At 52.5% G+C, this 16,164-nt stretch overlaps 1 protein-coding gene across 4 annotated transcripts in view; it reads left to right on the forward strand.

Annotated features, from left to right (window-relative positions):
* ARHGAP22 (Rho GTPase activating protein 22) overlaps positions 1–15,300 on the forward strand; it is a 142,076-nt gene extending 126,776 nt beyond the window's left edge. For all 4 annotated transcript variants that reach the window (XM_012723702.1, XM_004680668.2, XM_012723704.1 and 1 more), the window contains 6 exons: positions 3,258–3,465; positions 6,825–6,957; positions 7,950–8,023; positions 8,574–8,695; positions 9,651–10,554; positions 13,056–15,300. In XM_012723702.1, coding sequence (XP_012579156.1) covers positions 3,258–3,465; positions 6,825–6,957; positions 7,950–8,023; positions 8,574–8,695; positions 9,651–10,554; positions 13,056–13,284 — 1,670 coding nt within the window. In that variant the 3' untranslated portion in view covers positions 13,285–15,300. The remainder of the gene's footprint in view (positions 1–3,257; positions 3,466–6,824; positions 6,958–7,949; positions 8,024–8,573; positions 8,696–9,650; positions 10,555–13,055) is intronic.
* The last annotated feature ends 864 nt before the right edge of the window (positions 15,301–16,164 follow it).

Genomic DNA, 16,164 nt, shown 5'->3' on the forward strand with positions numbered 1-16,164 from the left:
GTGCGGCTTGGAAAAGATGATCACCCCCACCACTAGGGAGAGGATACGGGGGGATGCTGCCACCCCAAGCCCGATGCTCACCGAGTCTGCCTCTCTGGAAGTCTGGCAGGCCTCTGTGTTGCTTCCTCCGACCCTGGGACTGGCCACCACCAGGAGGGCGGTGACCACTCTGCCCTGCCCCCACCCCTAGGGTGACACTTACCTCTGACTGTATTTCTCCTTGTCCTGCACTGACTTTAAGGTGTTGGTTGGTGAGGTCTGGATGGGCTGGAGGAGGCAGGGACTCGGTATCTGTGGGAGAGAGGGTGGGATTTGTCTTTTACAGCCCTCCTGGGAGGTCACCGGGCTCTCAGGATATGGAGGAATAATGAAGTGCGGATTTGCAAACCAGGGCACCCACAGCACAAGAGGATGGCAAGTTTTGTGGGGTGTGGGGATGAGACCTGGAAGGGATTACTTACACTCGGGAAATCTCTGGAGAACGTTGGAATCATTTTCCTGCTGGTGACCCTTTGCTGACTTCCCGGCTTCTGCTCCTTCGCCAACTGGAGAACCACAGCATGGCCAGAGCAGGTGTGAGGCCTGTGCCCGGGCATCAGCTCCAAGAGGGAGTCTGGGCTGGCCCTCTTTCTCATTGGGCCCACGAGGCCAGCTCTGGGGGGGAAGCCTACTTTATCAGCCACCTGCTTGAGTGCCTGCCCCGTCTGCTCGCCTCTGGCTGGCCACAGCCCCAGAGTGGCAGAGACTGAGGCTCCGAGAGGCTGAGGACTGTGCCTAGGCCATCCTGGGAGAGCTGAAGCAGGTGATGCTCAGCCTGTGGTTCCTGCTCCTGCATGGGATTCAGGAAGAACTGTGCTTTGCCAGGGAGCAGCTGGCAGGGGCGGAGGCCCAGCCCTGAGCCTGTCAGCAGGTTCACCCAGAGGAAGGATAGCCTTTGCCAGTTTCCTCTCTGGTGGCAGAGCCAGTGCTCTGTGAGAGCGTGGGCTGGGACCTCGAGGAACTCACATGCTGGCTGGGTTTCCAGTGATCTGACAAACTTAGTGCAACTGGTTCTTGGCAAGGCGCTCCTTCCAAACGTGCCAGGAGAGCTCAGGCAGTTCAGCACCACTCCAACGTTGCCAGGCAGTTGGTTGGGAGGGTGGTGGGCTACAGATGGAGGCCAGGCTATAGCCTCAGCATAGGGTTCCTTCTAGCAGGACATCTGGGAAGCAAGCCCTGGAGGCGGAGCTGGGAGGAGGCTTTCCTGTGGGGCTTCAGGAGGTATCCACTCCAAGGGTAGTAAGGGGGACAGCTTACGCCTAAAGGTCTCAGGCAAGACTCTATGCAGCTGTGCTGGGAATGTGGGCTCACTCCCAGGGCTTAATGGGCAGCTCAATCTCAGAAGCAGGGCGTCGGGGTGGCCCCTAAAGACAGGGGTCATCATTCCCATTTTATTGAAGAAGTTGAAGCCCAAGAAAGGGGGCCATCTGCTCCTTGGTAGCTTAGGCAGGACATGCACCCAGACTAGTGCAGAAACAGGCTCTGAATCCCTGTCTTTCTGGCCTTCTGCCTTGAGCTGCACAGAAGTGCACTTTGCCTTTAGGTTGAAGGGAGTGAAAGGAACTTTAACTGAGACCTGCTCTGTGACAGGCATTGTACTGGGAACTGATGTGTCATCTTTCTCAACAGCCATTATGTGCAGGGAGCCAAGAGTCCTTGTACTGCTCGCTGGCAGGGGAGGGCTGAGCCGTCCATCTGGGTGACTCACCCTCCAGGTCTCAGGAAGCCACATGCCTGGGCTTTCACTGAGCCCACAGCACTGCCTGCATGGAATGGAACTTTGACAGCACACCCCTGGAACACCCAAAATCCTCCCTGCAGGGAAGGGCTCAGCATGGTGGATATGAGCAACTCAGGCATTCCCAAGGCATTGTGGAATTTGGGGCCGGGAAAAGTCTGTCTGTCCTGTTACTCTCACTGCAACTAGAGGGCTCTGTGGATCTCAACTCCTGCCCAAACTGGGCCACCAGAAACCTCTTAACCCCTCTGTGTATTTTGTTGCAGATTTTCTCAGTTTCTTCCAATATCCTTCATTTGTTTTTATGTCCTGATTTAAAGGTTCTGGATTTTTTGCTTCCTGGGTTTTTGTTTTTTGCAAGTGCTACTGAAATCCAGCACACAGAAAAATCTACACGTGTGTACAGTTTGAAAAGTGGATTTTCTCAAAGTGATTACAATTGGGTTGAGCGGTGCCCAGGTCCAGAAACAGCATTCCCAGCACCCTGTGAGCACCTCGTGTGTGCTGGGGGCTGATTTCTCTCACACTTATGTCCTTGTTTTTTTGTTTTTTAAATAGGTCTAACATAAAATTTAACATCTTAACCATCTTTCTGTGGTGTTAGTAGTCATAATATACAATAGTCGTCACCATCATCTCTGAATTCTTAAATTGTGCCCATTCGATAGTAACTCCACCCTTCTACTCACCTCATAGTAGAATTAAACACAATTTGCCCTTTTGTGACTTTGGATGATGTCCTTAAGGTTGTAGTGTGTGTCAGAATTTCCCGCCAAGGCTGAATCCTCTCAGCCTCGTAGACAGACCACGTTTTGTTTGTCCACGCATCTGTAGGTGCTTCCACTTTTTGGTTGTTGTGACCAATGGTATGATGACTTGAGCATATAGATAATTCACTGACATCCTGTTTTCAGTTCTGTGGGGTATATACCCAGAAGTGCAGTTGTTGAATTGTAGTGACTGTTTTAGGTTTTTCCAAGGCATCTGGCGTCATTTTGCCTGTGCTGTGCCTCTCTGATTCTCATTGCTGTCCTGTGTGCCCATGTGAAGAGACCCCCCGCTCCACATCTGTTGGTGGGTGGGCATGTGGTGGCTTCCTGTTTGGAGGGACTGCAAAGAGTTCTACTAATAATATCCTAGGGCCTATCCTTTGGTGGACATAGCCCTTGGTTTTTAAAAAGTAACCCACTGGGTTTAGAAATTAGTGTGTAGCATAAATAATAGATAAAATGCACAATGCATGCTCCCACCGGCTACCTGAAAGTTTCCTCAGGCTCAGACAAGTTTCACCAGACAGGACAGGCCACCTGCCTCTTGTGCCTTCCTGCTCTCTGCCTGGTGTGTGCCTTCCTTGTTTATAATTTACTCCATCAGGAGGGGCCATCTTTGGCCCTTGATAGCACCCCCTGTCCTTCATCTGTGATGCCCATCCCCACCACTGAGCTGAATGGGTAAGGTAATAGCTCTTCTCTGTGCCCAGGGATCTTTGGACAGCGCCTGGAGGACACAGTCCACCATGAGCGCAAGTATGGCCCCCGCCTGGCCCCCCTGCTGGTGGAACAATGTGTGGACTTCATTCGGGAGCGTGGACTCACTGAGGAGGGGCTCTTCCGCATGCCGGGCCAGGCCAACCTGGTGAGGGACCTGCAGGATTCCTTCGACTGTGGGGAGAAGCCACTATTTGACAGGTGAGCTCCTAGGGGATACAGATGGGGCCACTTGCCTACCCCTCCGGCACCCTCTCAGGGTATCAGCTCCAGTGGGCAGAAGCCTCATAGCAGAATGGTGGGTGGGATGGTCCCCCTATGTTGGCACATGTATGCTCAGCTGGCCCACCCAATGGGCACAAAATCACCGCAGCAGCACCAGGTCTCCTGTCAGGAATGGATGCTGCCACAAAAGAGGCCCTGCTCACATCCTCATAAATCCAACCCAGGTAGGAGAAAAGAAGGGTCCCCTCCACAGGCTGCATTCAGGACCCCAGACAGGGTCTATCTCCTGGCATTGTTTCATCTCTCTGACTCACCCCGTCAGTGGCAACATGGAACAGTAACTCAGCCCCACACGCTCTCAGGTTTTGGGGGGGAATGAGTCCCCTCCACATGTCCTGGATCCCTCACAGGCCTCTGCTCCAGCCCCTGGAGGGTCTAGCTGAAATCTTGACCTCTTGCCCAGAATCTCTCCCCCTCTGCCTACATCCTGCTAGCTTGCCCTGGGGCCGCCCTTTTTTCCCTCCTGGCATCTGATAGCCTCTCATATAGGGTGCCTCTATCCCTCCTCTCCATCCCAAATCCTAGATTCCTGTCCTCAGCCCCTGGGAATCTGACCCCTCCAGCTGCCTTTCCAGGATCCTTCTCAGCAACGCACCCCACACTGACTGGCTGCCCTAACTTTTCCTTCGGGAAATGCCTCCCTGGGGTCTCTGACATCATTCTACTTTTCCAGTGACACCTGGTTCTACAACTGTGCTTACTCCCCTAAAACTTGAGGTCCTCTTCTCCTTTACTCCCTGAAAGAGGGGTCTCAGGGCCAATCCCCTCAGCCACGTGCTGACAAAGGCATTCAGGGTTGGACTCCCTCCCCTCCAGGGCACAGACCACACACTGTATCTTGAGGAACTCTGGCCCCAGGTCCTGGGTCCCCTTTTTCATGAAAAGCCTACCAGATCTGGACATCTCAGTCACCAACACAGCTGTCCCATATTGATCCCTTTCCACCACGCTGGCCCCTGGGCCTCTAGCAGCCCGATTGTGTAGTTGCTGAGCATTGATGAGGGTCTTCTCTGTGCCAGACTTGGGCAGCTCTGTTGAGTCAACACTTTACCCAACCACCACCCATTTGGTGAGAGAGTGGGACCAAGAACAGAACAGACCAGGTCTCGCCCCTTCATAGCTAGGACAGGTGACAAAAAAGTAAACACACTGAGACCACCAACCCCCCCCCCCTGCATGGATAAGCACAAGCAGAGCAGAAATGCTGTTGGTTCCCAGGGAGGGCCAAGGAGGCAGGCAGCCTGGTGACCAGTTCATCCCCACTCCTGGAAAGTGGAGTCTGGTGATGAGAAGCAATCAAAGGATCTGGAGCAGGAAATATGGGCCAGACATCTGTGTTGAGAATTGTAGGAGGCACAGGCAGGAGGCCATGGCCAGTTCTGAGGTTGGTGTTGACTTGGGCAAGAGGGATCCTTGGCAATGAAGGAATGTCAAGCAATATAGTTGTTATCAGATGGAAAATTAAGGCTCTCGCTTATATGAAGCTGAGTGGACCCCAGCGCAGGCCCCATGTCTGACTGCCCAGCCCCCCTCCACCACCCACAGGCTGCTGTGCACCCATAGTGCTGTGGCTAAAGGATGGAACGTGCTCCTTGGGGGTTAGGGTGGGGGAGCCTGGATGCATGCAGGAATGTGTGAAAGGGAGGAGCGAAAGCTTTGAGTCAGCTGTTACAGGGGTATGTAGGTGAGGAGGGTAGAAGATGGTGACGAAGTGCATTCCAGGGAGGGGTAGAATTCTGAAGTCAGTTGGTGGGCCATGGAGCTGGGCATGGCTGAGCAGCAGAAACCTGTGAGCCAGGTGAACTGGGACCACCTCACAGGTTGGGGGGAGGGGATGCCTCACAGGCAGGGACCTACAAGGCCTAGCAGTGCAGTAACCCGTGGGCAGCCAGGAGCTTCTGGCACTGTGTAGCCAATGAGGTCTGCAGCGTAGAGGGGGCTCCCTGTCCAATTCATCAGGATGGAAATGCTTCCACCACCCCCACCAAGGGGAGACCCCATAACAAGACGCTGATCCCACTACTTTGCTATCATTGCCCTTGTCTTTCAGAAGGCCAAGCATGCTGATCTTCTCTTCTTCCTGTCCCTCCTCCATCCTCCCGGGGCTCTAGTCTCTTGGGCTAAAGCCTAGGAATCCACTGGAGCTATAGGCAATCAGGAACAAGAAGGGGTGAGCAGAGGGGCTGGCCTGGAAGAAGGCAGAAGTGAGCATGTGCATATGAGTTTGAGATGCCTGTGACTATGTGGAACCCCAGAATTCCAAGTGCCAGAGCCATTAGGAACTCCAGGAATTTTCTCAGTGAGACCAGCCTTGGAATAACCAGGACCAGATGGCAGCCTAATGGCACAGCCTCATTCTACAGGCCTGCTTTCCCTGACCACTTCTCATGAGGTCCAGAGTTTAAATCCAGGGCCTAGAAAAGCTGATAAAACATGGGGGCCAGTTCCAGCCTGGAAAGCAAGTTTGGAAATGTCATGATTATTCTAGGACCTGAACCCAGAGCCCAACATGTTCAGGGTTTTCACCCACTATAGAGCCCCATTTCAGCCTGGGCAGCTTTTAGCTGGCAGCTAGAGACCAATACCTAGCAATGGACAGAGGCAGCTAGGCACTGGAAGTGATGAGCACAGAAGCCTGGGTGTTCCCAGCATGCGTAGGAACCCAGAAGCCAGGGAGAAAGGACCTGCCTGGCCCCTGCTGTCCTCTGCTTGGGAACATGCTGTCTTTGAAGTAGCCCAGCAGCCTGCAGAGCAGGTTTGGGACCCCCTTGGGATTGGGGTCAGCAAGCCTGGCAAACCCAGACTCTGGCAAAGGATAGCAGGCAGCTCCCACATCACCTGCAGAAGACCCTCCCCCATCACCAGCAAGGACACTTCATCCCCAATCATTTTTTGGCCAGCTGTCACAAGACCCCTTCACCGTGTGAGCCAGCCTGGGTTGTGCATGATTCCTCCCACGCAGAGCAGCCTCTGGGTGGGGAGCAGCAGCCCCTTGGTGGGCATGAACTTCAGCCCCCCAAGTCCCTCTGAGGGAGTGCTGCTGTCTCCTTCGACTGACATACACATGAACATTCTGAGCATGTGGGCTGTCCCTAAGCTCCAGTCCTCATCCCACTCTGATGCCTAGCCACCGCTCCTGGAAGCAGCTGGCCTTGACCAGTGGTGCAGAGGCAGGTCCCTGCGGAACACCTCACCAGAAGCTGAAAGCAGAGATTGCCCCAGCAGGGTGGGCCACTCTTGGTGCCCAGGACTCATGAATGTTCCCTCACCTGCAGCACAACAGACGTGCACACAGTGGCCTCCCTGCTGAAACTCTACCTACGGGAGCTCCCCGAGCCTGTGGTCCCCTTCGCCAGGTACGAGGACTTCCTCAGCTGCGCCCAGCTGCTCACCAAAGACGAGGGGGAGGTTAGTAGCTCCTGGGGATTCACCCTGGGGTGGGCCTGCGAGGCACCAGATTGGGCAGGGGGGGACATGTTCATCAGTACAAACTCTTTGGGGCTGGTTAGAGCATCTTGTTGTATGTGGGGGAAGGCCCTGGAGCATCCTGATCTTTTGTGTAGGGACAGTGACTGCAGCATCCCTCTCTGCAGGGAGGGGGTTAGACTGGAACACCCTGCTGGGTGTGGGGAACACTGGGGGCAGTGGAACATCCCCTCTCTGTGTAGGGCCCTGTAGCGCACACCCTTCAACAGCAGCTCCCTAAGTGATCCATTTTCTAGGGTTTCCTCTGGAAGGGGCGAGCACCACCTAAGCAGGAGTACTCCCATCACACCGAGTGTGGGATGCCTGGCTCAGGCTGCCACCCACTGCCTGCTCCTCTACACAACCCTGCTACCCAGGCCAGCCGTGAGCTTCAAAAACAACCAGGCCTTTCGCTTATCTATATCCTGCCTCCTCTGAAAAGAATTTGAGTCCTCCCAGTATAGAACGCTCCCCCCCCAACACCCCACCACCTCACACACATATACACAGGTGTCTGCCTAGAGCACCAGCCAGCTTCTGCTGGGAAAGAACTGTTTGCCCTCCCTGTGGCCATGTGGGAGATGAGGGTCTTTATCTTGCAAATATTTGTACCTTGATAAGTGAGCTGAGTGCTGGCCCTGACATTCCTCTGTGGCCCTGCAGCACACACCCTTCAACAGCAGCTCCCTAAGTGATCCATTTTCTTAGGTCACCAGCCTGGCCCTGGCCTTTCCTCAGAGGGAATGGAGGGGTGACACCTCCTGGTCACAGGGGTTGAGCCCTATGGCCTCAGCTGGAGTTGTGGCCTCTGGTTCCACTCCCCATACCCTGCCCACCTCCTCCCTCCACCTACCCTTCCACTGCTCCAGAAGCATACTGGGCCTGGGCCCTTGTTGCTGGTGTTTGAAATGCTGTTTTCCTCTCTCAATCCTAAGGGAACTCTGGAGTTGATGAAACAAGTGAGCAGCCTTCCCCCGGCCAATTACAATTTACTCAGATATATCTGCAAGTAAGTGGTTGGGTTGGGAGCACTTCCTCCCCTGTGCCCTGGCTCTGTGCCCAGGGGGAGCATGGGTCCTTTTCAGCCCCAACTCTTCCCCATGATGATCACGCCAACAGGAGGTACCCGAAATGCAGCCCCTGTGCTCAAGGAGATTACCACCCTATGGCAGCAGGCAGTCTTGAGTGGACCATTCCTGAAACAAAGAGCCATACCATCTTGTCTTGTCTACCTTCTCTGGGTGCCCCTTACTGTCCTCGTGGCCCTGACTAGGGCATGCAGGGTTCCTCTTACCTGTTCTTATGCCTGGGAGACTCCTAGGCACCTGCCTCACTGCAAGGGGAGTCATCCGTCTTCGTCATACTGATGGTGGAAACTTGTCCCACAGCTTCGGCTTCTGATGACATTCCTGGATCCCAGGGGTGGGTCAGTCTCCTTCCCAGTCTAGCAGGGGCAAACAGCAGTACCTGTCAACTGCAGAAATGTGTGGGTGGGGCAGGGGTAGAGGCCTGGCATCAGGATTTACTTCTCAGCCTACTGTCTCTTCCTGACTTTACAGATTTCTGGATGAAGTTCAGTCCCACTCAAATGTCAACAAGATGAGCGTCCAGAACCTGGCAACTGTCTTTGGCCCTAACATACTTCGACCACAGATAGAAGACCCAGTGACCATCATGGAAGGTACTGGGTGTTGCTGAGGTTTGGGATCACTTTGACCCCAGCAGGTCCTGAGGCATTATGCGTCACTGCCCCGCCGGTGGATGGGGTGGCTCCAGCAGCTCCAGCCTCTCTGGACCTCCTCGCTAACCTCATGTGTCCTTCCATGCCAGAGGGGTCTCCATCCCCCAGGGTATCCTGCTATAACTTCAAAGAGAACTTTGCCCTGACAGTGGCACCAGTAGGTCTTTGAGTGAAATGAAAATGGCAGGAGAGACTGAGGAAAGAGATAGGAAAGGTCAGTTTCGCTGCCCTTAAATACACACAGATGTTTTGGCTTTACTTAATTGCCACAGGCGCCTGGATGTTTTTGCAAACCCTGGGGAAATTGTTCTATAACCAATAAGTGATAAAAATAGCAGCTACTTTCAATAAGTCAGGGTTCTACTTCAATCACTTCAATTTAATGTAAACAGGTGGCCTTTGTTACAGTTATTGCCCCCATTTCATAGATGAAGAAACTGAAGCCAGCTGTCCACAAGCAGATGTGCCCAGGGCACAGGGGCAGGCTGGCATGGAGACGACACCCACCCTGGGGGCTCTCAGGGTGTCTGTCCTGGAGGCTGTAGTGTGACAGTCATGCTGCTCGCAGACAGGATGCCCAGGGCCAGTCCCGGCTCAGGAGTGTGGCGGCCAGCCAAGACTCAGTAGTCACTGCACCTGCTTTCTCCCTCCTGCTGGCTGGCTGAAGTGGGCGTGGAGGCACAGTGCCCACTTCTGTCAGAGGAAGGGCATTCTTGGGCCTGGACTTGAAGGATGTGATCACCATCCTATCCTTTGGGCCTGTGAGGGCAAGCTTTAACCCTCAGGTTCTCTCCGAGTTCATGCAAGCTCAGTACCCCCACCTCCGCAAAGTGGGCTGGAAAGCCTGGGCTGGGAGACTGTCAAGCCAGCCTTTCTCATTCCCTTCCTCTGGCAGGCACTTCCCTGGTGCAGCACCTGATGACCATCCTGATACGCAAGCACAGCCAGCTGTTCACTGCAAGGCCCACCGAAGGGCCAGCCTCCCCACGAGGAGCCCCATCGTGCACCGTGGGTTGGGGCTCCGAGGAGGTCACGAGGGATAGCCAGGCGGAGCCTGGCAGCCCCAGCGCCCCAGGTTTGCCCTCACATAGGACCTCATCCCTGGACGGGGCCACGGTGGCGGCGCTCTCAAGGACCTCTCCCTCGGGCCTGGGTGGCCGAAGCAGCCCTGCCACTGCTAGCCCTGGGAAGAAGGTGCAGACTCTGCCCAACTGGAAGTCTTCCTTCCGGCAGTCAGGGTCCCGGTCTGGGAGCCCCAAGGTGGGCAGCTCATCCCTAGAGGTACCCATCATCTCCTCTGGCGGGAACTGGCTCATGAACGGGCTGTCTTCCCTGCGTGGCCACCGTCGCGCCTCCTCTGGAGACCGGCTCAAGGACTCGGGCTCTGTGCAAAGACTTTCCACCTATGACAACGTGCCCTCCTGCAGTCTCTTCCCCAGCACTCCCAGTGTGGCCAGCATTGGGTGGTCTGGCGCCTCTTCCTGTGAGCCCTCGGTGGGGGGCTCAGTCAGCAGCTGCACTGCCTGCCGGGCCAGTGACTCATCAGCCTGCAGCTCCCTGCACACCGAGGGACACCTTGAGCCCTCCCCCTTCCCCAGCAGCAGTGACGACCGCAGATCCCCAGACTTGGGCCACAGCCTGGAGGAGGTGGGCACCTGCATCAGCAGCAGTGAGCCCAGTGACCCAGGAAGCCCTAGTCAGGACCATGCTCGCCAATCCGAGACTCTTCATACCCTGGTCACGGAGCTCAGGGCAGAGCTGTGTCGGCAGAGGACTGAATACCAGACAAGTGTGAAAAGGTAAAGCGTTGGAACCTGCTGGGTGCCCGGGCGGCAGTCTCTCTGTCCAGGCAGAGTACTCATGCCAGCAGCTTACCTGCCAGCCCCAGGTGTTCAGCCACTGGCCTCATGGTCCTGGCAGGCCTCCTGGAGATAGCACCATAGCAGGAGTCCCCAGCTTCCTTTCTGGGAGAATGCCCCCTGTGAAGGGTTGCCCGTAGAGGGATGTAGAGGTCCTAGTTTGAAAACAGGCGTATCAAGCTTTCATAAATGTGAGACAGCAGGGAGAGGCAGGCCCACCATGGGCATGGTGCAGAGGTGTGTAGCCAGGCAGCAAGTGTGGGGAAATACCCATGTGCAGAGCAAGTTCTGGGTCTGCTCAGCTTGATGGGGAGAACTCCAGGGTCAGAATTGGACTTCCTCTCAGGGTGGACATGGCTGTGCTGAGCCAAGACCTTCCTCCCTCACACTCTAGTTGTAGGGCATCTTCACCACATTCTCAAGGCTGTAAGCTGGTTCACAAATGGGCTCGTTTGGCTCTCTTAGAGTGTTTCAGCAAGTATGCCCAGAGTTCCTCAGCAGAGCCTACCCTGTACCACACACAGTACTTCCCCAGCATCTCAGACCCTTTGCCTCCTCGCAGGCCCTACCTGACCCATGAGCCCAGGTCCTTACCATTGGCATGAACAGAAGGCAACAGCAATTTCTGAGGGCTTCCTTTTCCATCAGAGACAGTGGAAATGGGAGGGATTCCTGTAATCCTCAGCCTGGGATTTCACAGGCACCTGGCAGTGTTTGATCTTTCAGCTTTGCTGGCAGTGCCTCCTAAGTACCCGGTGAGTGTCAGGCATGGGCAGGAACTGTGTCCTCGGGCAGAAGACTGGGAAAGGGCTTTGATGGTGGAGGCCCCTGCTATGGGGGAGGTTAGGGAAGGTCACAGCAGGCACTACCTCTGTCAGGACTTGAAAAACTAGTAGGTTTAAGGTGAGCAAGGAGGAGAAAGGACAAGCATGCGTGAAACCCAAGATACAAAATCGGGGGATCTATGAACATAAGCACAGGGGTTAGACTTTAGTAGAGCTGCAGAGTGAAATCATTACTGCAAAGGTGAGTTCACAGACAAAATCATTGAATATACGGTAAGCAGTGCACTGTCCCCTGCACTTTCAGAGCTGGCTGGAGACGAGGTCAAAGAATGGCAAACTAGCTTCTCATTTCCTGGGCTGAGGGGGAAGACCAGACTACAGGGGTGCCTGGGAAGAAAGGTCAGAAGCTCAACTGTGGACCTGCTAAGATGGAGCTGTTTATGAAGTTTCTGAGTGGTGCTGAAAGAGACAGAGATTGAGGGGTAATCAGTGTGTAGATGGTGCTTCAAGTTTGGAGACTGGATGAGACCATAGGTGGCATAGAAGAGAGGCCCAGGCTGAGCATCTGGGGATGCTCCTGGAGAACATGAGGAGGAGGAATCAGTAAAGAAGGGCTCTGAGCAGAGGAGAACGAGAGAGGAGTCTAGGGGAACCTGGCTGCCACTCACCTGGGGGGGGGTGTCCATGCTTCATAGGTGGAGGAGAGGGGTACAGGGAGTTTTGCTCCTTTCTCCATGTTGTGCTTAACATCAAAGATGGAGGCCTGGGCCTCACCTTGAATGGTGTGGGAAACTGATGTCTGCTCCAGTGTCACACTGTGCTAGTCTTCTTGTCCACATAGCCGAGTACTTGAGGGAAGGTTGTCCCCTGCACTTTTCAGGAGGACACCAGGGCTCAGTGCAGTTTGTCCTGTCTGCAATCAAAGGTTTAGTGCATCCCTAAGATCTTACAGGAGCAGGTCATCTGCTAGAAAAGACAGTGTGCCAGCCTTTGCACCATGCGTGTCAACCTCTACAAAGCTTGTGGTGTAGCTCTGTGGTGACATAAAGGAACAATGGGGAGGATCAAGAGAAGCTTCACTGAGGCTAAGACCTTTGAGCTGGGGCATGGAAGATGAATAAAAACGGAAGTGACAACCTGAATGGGGATTCCTGTAGTTGCAGTATCTCCATGGAACTCAGAGGGCTCTGGGGGTGGGGAAGCAGGAGAAAGGTCTGAGTGGCAGGTCCCTCATAGAAGAGCAAAGGTGTGGAGACAGTTTCCTGTTTCCTCCCCATATAGGGACCTGTCCTGCTCTCTGCCGGCCTGGAGTCCATCCTTCATTGGGACAATTGGCTATCTGGCTGCTCTGGAGGAGAATATTTTAGTGAGGCCCCAAATCTTGAGTACTTAAGGTATAAATCTTAACAGAGGCATCTCTGGACCACAGGCTGAGGTAGATGTTTTCGAGGGTGAGATCCTCTTGGCTCATGGGTGAAATATCAAAATCTTGTGAGGAGTAGTTAAAGTTTGTGAGGCCTGGTCCTGAACAAGGTGCTGCGTGTCTTCCCCCTGTGCAGGCTCCTGACCAGCTCCACCCCCACCATGGGTACACACAGGCATGCCAAACCTAGCAAGTGAAAATATTAAAACAGTGTCTTTCTTCTTGGTTTTAAGACTCGAAGAAAGTAGTGCTGATCTGAGGAAACAAATGTCACAGTTAGAAGAAGAACTGGACCAGGAGAAGAAAAAGTACACAATGTTGGAAATAAAGCTGAGGAACTCAGAGCGGGCACGGGAAGACGCAGAGAAAAGAAACCAGCTGCTACAGAAGGAAATGGAGGAGTTTTTTTCAACTCTGGGGAACCTGACTGTTGGAACAAAAGGTGCCAGGGTTGCAAAGTAAAGGGCTGGGAAGAGCATGCTTCTATGGAGTCGCTCGCCCTCCCTTCAGCAGAGATGCCAGAAGCCACTGCAGCCTCAGTGGTGCCAGGCTCTCCAGGCCCAGCTGGAGAGATGTCCTGACACCTCAGGAAACTTCCAGGAGCCCTTGCCCCACATGGCACCCCGTGCTTTTCCAACCATGTCTGGTCTGGTGTCAAAGGACATAGTCCAGTACCAACCTAAACATGACCCCACAGCCCACCAGGACATTTTGCATTCTTTATTAAATTTTCTCTGGAACCATGATGCCTGATGACTGACTCTTTTATGGTCATGTGAAATGGGGGTTACCAAGTGACCTCTACAATTTCTTGCAGACTTGAAAATCCCCAAGTTAACCCCATGAACGGAATGGTTCAGGCCCTTCAGAAGCAGAGTATCAAACACCCTGACTGGACCCAGCATTGTCAGAGTCACTGAAACTAGACTTAAGCAAATCCGTGATTCATTATTCCTGTGCTCAAGGCAAGACAATTTTCCCTCTAGCCACTGGGCTGGATGGGTCTCTGCAGCCTGCTACCATAATCTGCTTTCTTGTACTTGGTCCAGCTCTGCGCAGAGCCGGGGCGTCCGAGTTGAGTCTGGGTGTTGTACTTTATGCTTCCAAACCCTTGCTCTGCACAGGGAGATAAGGCACGTGTCTGAAGGAGAGTGGCACGAAGATACGGGAAGTGCCTGCCGTCTGGGTACCTATGCCTTAGGCTCTGCCCGATCTTCCGTCCAGTCTTCCGTTGAGCTAGCATTTCTCCTCCTCCCATATGCATTTGCCTTCCTCCTTCAGTTCATCCTTAGGCTTCAAGGCCCCATTAGGACAAGATCCCTTTGGTGCCTTAGAGGGCAATAAAGAGATAGCCTCTGAGGCTATCTAGGACTGACCTTGGGGGCACAGAAAATGCTAGGGGTAGTGTCCCTTCACTAGCTGCTGCTCACAGCATTCTTACAGATTACCTCTAGCTGCCCCAAATAGTAAAGTACCCTAATTTCTGACCACTGTGTCTGAAAGTCATTCAAACCTACAATCCATAGAATGAAGTATAAACTACTGTGCTGATGTGCTTCTAGGAAGGGCTGGATCCACACCATGAGGTGCAAAGCCACAGGCTGGGGAAACCTCACTGTGGTGAAAGGCATGCTGACCATTGGCCACCTGCCAGCCACCAAGGACCTCATCAGCCAGGAGGCCAGATGCCTGAGGGCCCCAGCAGCATTAACACTCAGAGCTCTATTAGGGAAATAACACATGCATTAGTTCTCAGATTCCCTATCATCACAACTGGCAACCTAGGTGATAGGCTTTACCTGGAGGTAAAATTTTGCATTCATTCTAAGTTATGGAGAAAGAGAAAATAATATGAAGTGACTGGTTCCTCAAAACAACCCAGTGACAAGAATAGGCTCCACGTTTCCCATTCAGAAGGGAAACAGACTTGAAGAAAGGCAGGAACACCAGGGCAGTCCTACCAGCTCAAGATCCTGTGCCACATTTTAGAATTCCACTGACTTTGACCTACAAAGGTACCACCAGGCTATCAAAGGAGCAGAAAAGACCAAAGGAATTCACATGATGAAAAAGAAGTTGTCTGACTTTTTATTCACTAATGTTGGCAAAGGTTCAGCTTCTGTTCAAGTCCTTGGTCAAAATCAGCTCATGAGCCACTTCTGCCACCTGCTGGCAGAACTCAAATGTGCAAGTGTAAGTTTTATTTAAAAATTAATTGGCAATATTCAGGAGAAATTCTATCCTAGTTTCCTTTAACAAGTATTGTCCATTTTTCTAAAAAACATATTGGAATCAGCCTTTAAAGCACAGTGAGAAATGAGACTAAGAGGTTCCCTGTCCCCATCATCCTCTTTGGTCCCCTCCCACTCTGTTTCTCTCCAGTTGAGTGTGCATTTACAAAAACTATTCCCAAACCTGTGGATTCAAGCAGAACTTATTATTGTAATGACATTATACTAAGTAAGCAAATGAAATAAACATGAGAAAATGTGACTAGTTTTTTGAAAACCTACCCATGATTTAGATTGATTTAGTAAGACATTGTTTTAAAATAGTGTCACATTAAATACAGATAAAGCAAATTTAAGAGTAGAAAATTGGCAAAAAAAAAATTAGGATTCTTCTCTCAGATTAAAATTGTATTTAACTTTAAAGAAAAAGTTGGAAATTATAAATCTCATAAAAAAAAACACAAGACATCAACATATTACAACAATGCACTTTGTAAAGATAAATACAATTTTAAGTATGTGTGTACGTGTGTGTTTATGAGAGAGACAGAAAGATATTCCCTATTTTACCTTAGAGTCGAGCAATGGCGCAGGCAAGAATATCATTCACTTCAGGATGCTTTCATTCTGAATAGGGGTTCAGAATGGAGTCCGTATATCCACAGTCCTTGGCCTGTGGGTAATAAATGAAGTCAGAAACAGTAACATCAACATATTTCATGGACTTCCTTTTCAATGTAGGGCCCCAGCTCACGGGAGAGCTCTCCCACTGTCTGAAGTAGTTCTGTCACAAAGGGTAGTAGATGATATACATAAGTTCAGAGCTAAGTAGGTATGAGAGTCACCCCCATTGATGCTGCTGTCTCTCTATATTGTATGCACCAAGAACCAACACCTTTGCCTGATATCACTGCCCTTTTACCAGGTACACCACTTCTGTCTCCTTCAAACACCGAACCATGAGATGCCAAAACTGTGTGGCGCATATCTGTGAGATAGCAGGGAGATAGAGCCATGGAAAGCATTCTGGCATGGAGCAGAATTGGGCTAATTCTGCCATGACCTTGGGGAAAATCAAACCAGGAGGAGGGTAACTTCAGTATGATTGTTG

The sequence above is a fragment of the Condylura cristata genome, unplaced genomic scaffold (assembly GCF_000260355.1).
Source record: "Condylura cristata isolate star-nosed mole 26May11 unplaced genomic scaffold, ConCri1.0 scaffold00011, whole genome shotgun sequence".
NCBI lineage: Eukaryota > Metazoa > Chordata > Mammalia > Eulipotyphla > Talpidae > Condylura > Condylura cristata.